The sequence below is a fragment of the Oncorhynchus masou genome, chromosome 14 (assembly GCF_036934945.1).
Source record: "Oncorhynchus masou masou isolate Uvic2021 chromosome 14, UVic_Omas_1.1, whole genome shotgun sequence".
Lineage (NCBI taxonomy): Eukaryota > Metazoa > Chordata > Actinopteri > Salmoniformes > Salmonidae > Oncorhynchus > Oncorhynchus masou.
Window position 1 is genome coordinate 5,368,956 of NC_088225.1, and position 9,997 is coordinate 5,378,952.

Here is a 9,997-nt window from a genome sequence, read left to right on the forward strand (position 1 = left end):
TTCTCTCTCTCTCTCTCTCTCTCTCCCTCTCTCTCTCTCAGATCTGTGTGGGGAAGAGTGAGGACAGTGAGGGTTTCCTGAAGCTGAGCAGTGGGAAGAAGAGAGGACTGGTCCCTGCTAAATCCATTGAGGAGATCTAACCTCTGTCTCAACACCAGCCCCCCGTCTCTCTCTCTCTCTTACCTGTAACCTCCCCACACACCCCTGAGGAGGACCAGCCAGTCCGGGGGTCCCCCAACACCACCATCGTGAGGCACACCACCCTACTAAACTGAGTGGGGAGCCGTGATAGTTCAGCTTGTGAATTCCAGGTGTTGTGGAGGATGCCTCAGCTTTATCCTTGCTGACCTTGTCTCCTCCACCCCAATGTAGCTGACAACCCAGACTTGAAAGGGTTGGCTTCCCTTCCACAGTGGGTTGGCCTAGGTGTTGTGGAGGACTATCTAAGACCCCAGTACCCCATGTTTTCCTGCTGTAATGTACCTTAGTCTATTAGTGAGCTGGGTTGGTCTGTAGTCCACACCACAGGGGTAAGAGTTTTAGGACTGAAGGACTGGCTGCTGTGGACTCCAGTAACTTCCCTCAGGATGGAAGGAGACTATTTTCTGTCTGATGAGTCTGGTCTCTCTGTGTGTGATTTGACCAGTTCTTTTTCACTGTCCTCTATGGCTGGATATCACGAGGCTGAAGAATGCAGGATTAAGGCCGTCGCACACTATACAGTCGAAACGTGGCACGTTCTGTTTCGCGCATATATAATGACTCAAAGGTGTGCCGTTTTTGTTCGTTTTGGTGTTTGGCAGGTTTTTTTTTTTTTTTGTCTGTTCGCTCACACAACATTTTTTATTGGGGCAAGTTGAAGTTCAGTAGCCGACGTCTACGCCCTTTCGTCTGTCATTGGTCAACTGTAGTGTTTTCAAATGAAGGTCCTTTAAGGGCGTATGAGAGCACAGTCGTGCGCGGACACCAAGCCGAGTTCTGCCAGGAGCAAACAGAACCTAGTATTAGTATATGTTGCCTTAATCAGGAGGATGTACTTGTGTTGTGTGTGGGGGTAATGTTCCTGGTCACTGCATGGAAGAAAACATTTGTTCTTTCTCTGATGAACTAGAACAAGTGTCACACTCCTGATGGCAGCATCACAGATGGACGCCCACTATGATCACAGTCATTCATTAAAGAGGTGACCGTGAAGGAGATAATTGCATGCTGAAGGAGGCACTTGTTTCAATGTCGGTCTCAGTGAGATGTTCAAGATACCGCCGATGGTTGTAGGTTTCGGTGCTCGCGTTTTCTCTCCCCTGTTCCTTTGGTCCACCTTCTCTCTCTCTCTGTCGCTCTCGGTCTCTCTCTCTCTCTCTCTCTGTCGCTCTCTCTCTTTCTCTCTCGGTCTCTCTCTGACGCTCTCGGTCTCTCTCTGACGCTCTCGGTCTCTCTCTGACGCTCTCGGTCTCTCTATCTCTCCTTCCCTCTCCCATCTTTCTCAGCTATCACATTGGTCCCTTGGCTGGGATTTGACTTCAGCTTAATTTAGACTGGCACAGAACTTAACTGCTCTGCAAGGACGGATGGACGGGCAGGTGGGTGGGTGACACTGGGCAGAGTACACCCTGCTCAGACCGACCAGACAGCCAGCAGAGGACAGGACAAACTAGGTCTATTTCGACACACACTCTCTCAGATCCTGACTCACTGGCTGACTCACTGACATTTGACCTCGCACTTGGCAGGTTCCAGTAGGTCATGGATGTAAGCCACGTCATTCTATTGTACAGGTCAACCAGTCGCACACTTCAGAGAATGTGTTTTTCTATGTCCTATTTATGAAAAATACAAGAGACAACATTAGATTGGGGCGGTGAATACTTACATAAATACTTCAGTGTTTTTTGTTCTCTCCCTCAGTAGTGTTTGAATAGCCTAGACTGTAGAAAACATCTATGAATAGAGACATTGTTTTTAAAAAAAAAGAAGAAACAAATGGAGCAACAACACATTTTTTTTAACTGCTCTAAATTTGTTTCAATTTTCTGGCCAATTTAGCAGACGGGCACTGAGGAGCCGTGGAAGACTTGGGAAGTGTTTTCGTGTCTTTTGACTCGTCTGTTTGGTTCACCGCTGGTAAACAAACAACAGCCAAGAGCCAGTCGGCTGGAAAACCACATAAACAGACCTTGTAAGTGTGACCACCGGACATGGTCCCGCTGGTCTGAGGGACAGGGAGCGAGGGATATGGAGGGACAGGGAGCGAGAGATATGGAGGGACAGGGAGCGAGGGATATGGAGGGACAGGGAGGGATGTAGACAAAAGGGGTTGACCCAGGTGTTGAACCATCATGAATCAATGTGTCTGTATGCAGGTTTCTTTGTCTATGGATGACCAATTCAACATTGATCAAATGTCAGTCCATCTCTCTCTCTCTCCATTCCCCACTCGCTTTCCCTCTGTCTCTGACACTATTGGGCATTTTTGCTGCTAGTGGGAAGGGTGGCTGGATTGTTCTTTGTAGATGTAAGCATGTTTAATGATAGGATAATGGGTTGGATTTCAACGTTTCCATAATGTACTGATCATTTATTGATTTAGACAGATATCTACTTGCTGAGTTGCAGCACGTAGCGGTCACACTGTTGGCATTAACGGCCAATAACATGTCCCCTCCCTCTTCCTGTAGTATAAGAATGCAGTATATACAGTAAGTCATCGGAAGTGTAAAATAAGTACGATGATGAACATATTGGGTGCGTTCGTAAATTCAATCTGGAGTGCCAGAGTGCGCTCTGGGCGTTCGTAAATTCAGATTGTTGTCAGATTGACAGTCAAGCACCCAAGCTAACTTGCTAGCTACTTACAGACACGAATGAGAGAACACCTCACTCTGACCAGTTTACTCGCCCTAGCAGAGCTGGTTAGGCTGTTTTCATGTTATCCAGAGTGTTGGTGACTGTAACTGTTCTGCCGGCAACAATTTAATTACGCTTTCTTTGCCGACGTTTACTGACGCCGGCCATATTCAACGGGTGTTGCGTGTTCGTAAATTCATCATTTATGCTCTGGCACACTGACGAGAGTGCTCTGAAATCAGTGTAGATAGGCAGAGCGAACTTACGAACGCACCCATTATTTCATGTTTTGTTCCTCACATTGTGCATGATAATATGATCATCTTTGCGTCTATATCCTCTGTGTGTGTGGATGGATGAAGTTTCACAGACTGTGATGAATATTGTATTTTCCTTCCATTGGGTCCATGTGTTCCTATGTGTAGCAAGGACTTCTCTGGTCCTCACAGTCCCAGACCAGGAGCTAACAAGACCACAGTATAGTCACTGGGTGTATAACTGGATTAATTGTTCGTTAGCTTATTCTCTACCGAATTTTCACATAAGATGTACATTATCGGTGTGTTCATGTAGACTTAAGAGTCTGTCACCCTTTGTGGACCCTGTTTGAGTCACTCTTCGTGTAGCATTTCTGTGTACAGGCCCTGACCTCGTTTCCCAGTTGCGATGTAACTTAAGCATTACGATGATTTGACCAACTTTTTAAAGAGCTACTTCCTCTGAAATGTTGGTCATAAATGGTATGTCACCGAATGAAGGGTACAGGAACAGTTTTTCATGTTTTATTTTTTATATCTTGCCCATAGATAGCAGCACACAAGTAATCATCTATTCAAAGCGACGCTGCACGCGACCTGATCATAATGCCCATGGTCAATTTGGTTTGACAGTCAATATCCCTATGGGGCAAGTTAGGGACCGTCAGTAAATTACACAATTTTGGGACAATATTTTAAAACTTTAATAGCTCCAAATTTCAATGACTTAAAAAACTCAAACCAATTGTAAAAATTAATATACAAATATTGCAAGCATTTAACCTTTTACTGCAGTGGGCTAAATCAGGGTCACACAGAGTGTTTCTTGGTCGTCTTAAACAAATCTGCGTAGAAACAAAGTATACACCTCACACACATGGTTATGGGCTTAAAAATAAGAAGACGCTTTTACCTTGTCAGATATAGAGTTGAAATGTATTCCATTTTGAGTTTGCATCCCAATATTACACGCTATATACATCACAGAATACTGAAATGTAACAACACTTTTTGATATAGAAACAGAATTTTCAGAAGTTTTTTCAAAATAATGTTGATTTATTGTGAAATTATGAAAAAATATGAATAACATTCCACTCATGAGGCCACTAGGTAATTTGACTGCATGAAAGAGCTACTGAGACAAAATAATAATATGCAACATGAAAATATTGTCCCATTTACATTTGTGTGATTTATTGATATCCGTAACTATCCCCAGAGATAGGCTGTCCAAAGTCAAACCATTTTTTTCCCCGATTAGCTGAAGCTGATTGGCTAAATAATTTGGCTAACTATTCCCACCTGCGAACACACAAGACACCCACATTAAACCACCTCACGTTTGAATTCAGTCATGGCCGCTAGCATTTGCTAATGAACCAAATCCAGAACAAGGCCAAATTAGGAAGTGCAGTCTCCTTTTAAGAGTGTTTCCCAAACAAGCATGTCGAGAGGCATACCGCTCGCGTCATTAGACCATGTGTCGATACTGATTGGATCAAAAGAAAAGCAGCACCCTCAAATCATCTTTCTTTATTCAAATCTTACCTTAACATTAGAATTATAATTATCCCACAATCCTGATGATGGATCACTTCCTATGAGATATTACCACCTACAGTTTGGCTATTGATTGGCTAAGCTATTGATGCGGCTTATTATGCTTCCCCAATAATAATGCACTAAATCACTGCACAAGTGTTGTCACTCATTATTAAACACATTGAGGCAAAAAATTACAGATAGTAGCCTAGTAGCAAAATAGAACTGAATTGAATGAACATTAAATGCATTTCAGTATAATTGAAATAGCCATGTAACCTATGTGTCTTTTAAAGCAGTCATCTCGCTTTTCATTTGAAACACAATTGTATCCTTGACTTGTTTGTAACAAATACTTTGGTAACTTTGTATTTGTAGTCAACTTCGTTTTGAAGTTATCAGCAGTCACAGTCAGACAGATAGAATCCAGATGTTTAGCAGGAGATCTGTGAATAACGTGACGCAGAAGGGCACTTTGGGCACGAGTGGTCTGCAAAAGGTTTTTAAGAGCCACATTACTAACGAAGGCTCTGGCAAAACACCTCGGCTACTAAAGACACATCGTCTAGAAAGTTCTAACGATCTGATCTGTCAAGATGAAGGCTCTGGGAAACAAGGCTCTGCACAGTAAGTGTATGTTTTAGTGTGTGTGTGTGTGTGCGGGATATAGCCTTAGTTAATATCACTGGAAGAACACATGCCTCAATAATAAAAAATTAAAAACTCTTTAACCTTGAATGAAACTCTGGTGTTGTGTGAGTAACTGCCTCTGCTCTCATTCTCCCTCGTCTAGCCACATTACTCTGTGATACCAGCACCATACCAGCACCACCTTGCTCTCTCTTCGCTCTCACTCAGTCGTTCTCACTCACTTCCGCTCTACAGACGTCGGACCTTAATTTGAGACAGTTCGCTACAGCAGGAAAATAATCCCGCAGCAACAGGAAATGTGATTTATTATGTGGCTTATAATAAATGGACGTTGTTAAATGTTTTGATGCATTTTTCACAAGGGAAAATCAGGTACAACATTTCATGCATTGCATTCTCCTCCAACACACCTATTTATTTTGTGAAAGAACCTCCACACTTCATTTTGCAGGGTAGGATAGTGTGCAGAAATCCAGTAGGTTTGGAAAAGACAATGGTATTCCAGACTCCTTGTTTAAGTACAAGGATAACAAACACTTTACTGAAATGGGGCCTACTTTTATAACTACCAATGACTGCAATCTGGCCTTTCTCTAGTGTGTGTGCCTTAGTATGAGTGTGTGTGTTTTCTCCTATTCTCTCAGCCTCCACTGTTACATTAGAGAGAGAGAGGGTGTGTGTGTGTGCACAGTATGTGTGTATGCCTGTGTGTGTAGCAGCAGGGGTATTTTGGTGTCCTCTTGTCTGCCTGTAGTAACCATCATCTGTCTAATTGGTGTATAAGCAGCAGAGCATGGAGGGAGGCATGCTGAGTGAAACACTACTTAATGGCACCCACCCACACACAGTCAGTCACAAACGCAAATATAGGGACTAAATATGTTGATGCTTATGCAAGGAACACAAATCGTAAGGGGTTGTTGTGTCGTTTCCTAGTTTACAACGAGGCTGCTGAAAGGAAGAGCTCTGACAAGCCAGAGAGAGCGAAGCGGAGGTAAAGAGAGAGGGAGGAAGAGAGTGGGGGGGGGGGGGGAGAGGTGCCAGAGGAAGCTCCATATCAGAGTGAAAGGTAACACTTTATTTGGATTGTCCATCTGTAGATGCTCTACAGACTATCAGTAACATTTCAACTAACCCTAACCTTCACCCTTATCCTAACCTTAAGCCTTACCCTAACCTTCATTCTAACCGTAACCTTAGCAAGCAGTTGCTTATCAACAGATAGTTAGTCGATAGTATAAGATTCCAGACAATCCAAATAAAGTGTGAACGAGTGAAAATAAATTAATCACAAGCTCTATGTTCTGTCACCGACTGTCAAACATCCCCTGGTTTTTGGGAGTCCTGATGGGTCCATGTTTGTTCATAACTTTACAAAGCAAAATGAATGAATGACATGTATGCAGGACACGTCTCCCGGGGGGAATAAACAGGCTGTCCGCTGTACCAATTGATCTTCGGATTTCTGTGAGCGTGATAGGGCAAAGCTAGCCTGGGAACCCTACTAAGGTAGATAGAAGGCTTTCTGAAGAAAGTTTGCTTCCCTGTGCAAAGCCTGATCTTAAGGCCAAGATAGTGTATGTTTTCACCTTAGGTGTAGTAAACTGAGTGTACAAAACATTAAGAATTGTTTTTTTGGTTTTTTTTGCCTCAGAACAGTCTCAATTTGTCGGGGCATGGACTCTACAAGGTGTGGAAAGACTTCCAGAGGGATGCTGGCCCATGTTGACTCCACTGCTTCCCACAGTTGTGTCAAGTTGGCTGGATGTCCTTTGGGTGGTGGACCATTCTTGATACACACAGGAAATTGTTGAGCGTGAGAAACCTACTACCATACCCCCTTCAAAGGCACTTAAATCTTTTGTCTTGCCCATTCACCCTCTGACACACATACACAATCCATGTCTCAAGCTTAAAAATCCTTATTTAACCTGTCTCCCATTCATCTACACTGATTGAAGTGGATTTAACAAGTGACATTAATAATCAATCAATCAAATGTATTTATAAAGCCCTTTTTCACATCAGTAGATGTCACAAAGTGCTATACAGAATCTCAGCCTAAAACCCCAAACAGCAAGCAATGCAGTGGATAGGAAAAACTCCCTAGAAAAGCAGGAACCTAGGAAGAAACCTAGAGAAGAACCAGGCTCTGAGGGGTGGCCAGTCCTCTTCTGGCTGTGCCGGGTGGAGATTTATAACAGTACATGGCCAAGATGTTCAAATGTTCATAGATGACCAGCAGGGTCAAATAATAATAATCACAGTGGCTGTAGAGGATGCAACAGGTCAGCACCTGAGGAGTAAATGTCAGTTGGCTTTTCATAGCCGAGCACTCAAGAGTTTGAGAAAGCAGGTGCGTTAGAGAGAGAGTCGGAAAGAGTGTGGGTCCGGGACAAGGTAGTACGTCCGGTGAACAGGTCAGGGTTCCATAGCCGCAGGTAGAACAGTTGAAACTGGAGCAGCAGCACGACCAGGTGGACTGGGGACAGCAAGGAGTCATCAGGCCAGGTAGTCCTGAGGCATGGTCCCAGGGTTCAGGTCCTCCGGGAGGGGAGGGAGAGACCATAGCTTTCACCTGGATTCACCTGGTCAGTGTATGTCATGGAAAGAGCAGTTGTTCTTAAAGGAAAATTACACCCAAAACTGATATTTTGGTATTTGTTTCATTAGTCCAAACTGTTTGGCTTGTCAGCAATCAAGTTTTCAAGATATGTAACTTTCAAAATACAGAACTCGGCAGCCCGGGTGGCACAGTGGTCTAAGGTGTCACTACAGACCTGGGTTCGATCCCAGGCTGTGTCACAACTGGCTGTGACCGGGAGTCTCATAGGGCGGTGCACAGTTGTCCGGGTTAGGGGAGGGCTTTACTTGGCTCATCACGCTCTACCGACTCCTTATGGCGGGCCGGGCGACTGCAGGCTGACTTTGGTCGTCAGTTGAACATTGTCTCCACCCGACACATTGGTGCTTTTGGGTTAAGCCAGCGGGTGTTATGAAGCCTAGTTTGGTGAGTCATGTTTTGGAGAACGCATGACTTGACCTTCGCCTCTCCCGAGCCTGTTGAGGAGTTGCAGCGATGAGACAAGATTCTAATGGGATCACAATTGGATATCACGAAATTGAGGAGAAAAGTGGATTAAAATACAAAAAAAATATATAAATACAGAAATCGTCCCCAAAATACATGATGTTGGGTTGATTTCTGTATTTTGAAAGTTGTATATTTTGAAAACTTGACTGCTGACAAGCAAAACATTTTGGGACTATGGACTAATGAAACGAATACCAAAATATAGTTTTTGGGTGGAGTTTTCCTTTAATACACTCAGTGTAAGTTTCTGTCCTGACCCAGAAGAGCCACCACTACGGTAGTAATTCATCATCTCTCTCAATGTCTGTTTCTCTCCTTCACATCAGTCTCCTTCTTTCTCCCTTCCTCTCTCTCTCTCTCTCTCTCTCTCTCTTCCCTTCCCCCTCTCGTCCTGTGATTCATCACTGCTGACTGGGAACGACTGACTCACTCTCTTGTTCATAGTTACAGGTTCTCAATTGCTAAAACACTAAAACCCATTTGGCTGAACAAAGTTCTCAGTTGCCTGGACTCATTTAGCTAATTATGCAGTCTGTTGTCAATACCTTAAACCATTTCACATGGTAAAACACAGTCTGTTGTCAATACCTTAAACCATTTCACATGGTAAAACCCAGTCTGTTGTCAATACCTTAAACCATTTCACATGGTAAAACCCAGTCTGTTGTCAATACCTTAAACCATTTCACATGGTAAAACACAGTCTGTTGTCAATACCTTAAACCATTTCACATGGTAAAACCCAGTCTGTTGTCAATACCTTAAACCATTTCACATGGTAAAACACAGTCTGTTGTCAATACCTTAAACCATTTCACATGGTAAACACAGTCTGTTGTCAATACCTTAAACCATTTCACATGGTAAAACACAGTCTGTTGTCAATACCTTAAACCATTTCACATGGTAAAACACCATTTGCAGATCTCGCTTAGACTTGTCAGCAAAACTCTAAACACATTCTCATTCTCAAAACACATTCGGCACTCTAATGTACATGTCATCCATACTGGTAAACACAAGTGGCAACAATCAAATACAAATAGAGAAGACTTGTCATTGATTGAACACCACCACTCAAAATTGATTTAACCTGTTTCAAATGATTCGACACAACCAATATAAGCCAGTTCAGAGAGAAAACAGGTTGTCGAAGGTGGGAAGGAGAAAGTCTGAGAATGGATACTGTAGTACAGTGCATTGTAGGCTGTATACTGTACAATGGACACATTGTATGGCCCTGAACATTGTGCTTTCCATTTATTAGTTTTTCTCAGTCACTTTGGTGCATTTTTCACATCACCATAACATGTGCAAAATAATAAGTGCATTTCTCAGAACAATTTGTACAAACTGCAATATACAATAGATATGTTTCTAAAGCTCGTCAGTCACTAAAAATCCTTAGTACATCTCTCAAAAGTAAATATTAATGCCAATGATCATGTCAGTGTCATCAGAATGATAAGTCATTGAGTCATTGTTCACGAACAAGGTCGTCAAAATGTTTAGGCATGTTGTCAATGTAACTGTGTACTTTGACAGTATTACCTGATTTTAACATTAGGCTACAGTTTGGATGACAGTTACTGTATTGAAAATTTCT

General features: G+C 42.9%; 1 protein-coding gene across 1 annotated transcript in view; it reads left to right on the forward strand.

The window, feature by feature from the left end:
• Positions 1-5,389, forward strand: part of LOC135554020 (SH3 and cysteine-rich domain-containing protein 2-like) — a 42,938-nt gene extending 37,549 nt beyond the window's left edge. The window contains exon 11 of the mRNA XM_064986014.1: positions 42-5,389. Coding sequence (XP_064842086.1) covers positions 42-140 — 99 coding nt within the window. The 3' untranslated portion in view covers positions 141-5,389. The remainder of the gene's footprint in view (positions 1-41) is intronic.
• Positions 5,390-9,997: the final 4,608 nt, after the last annotated feature.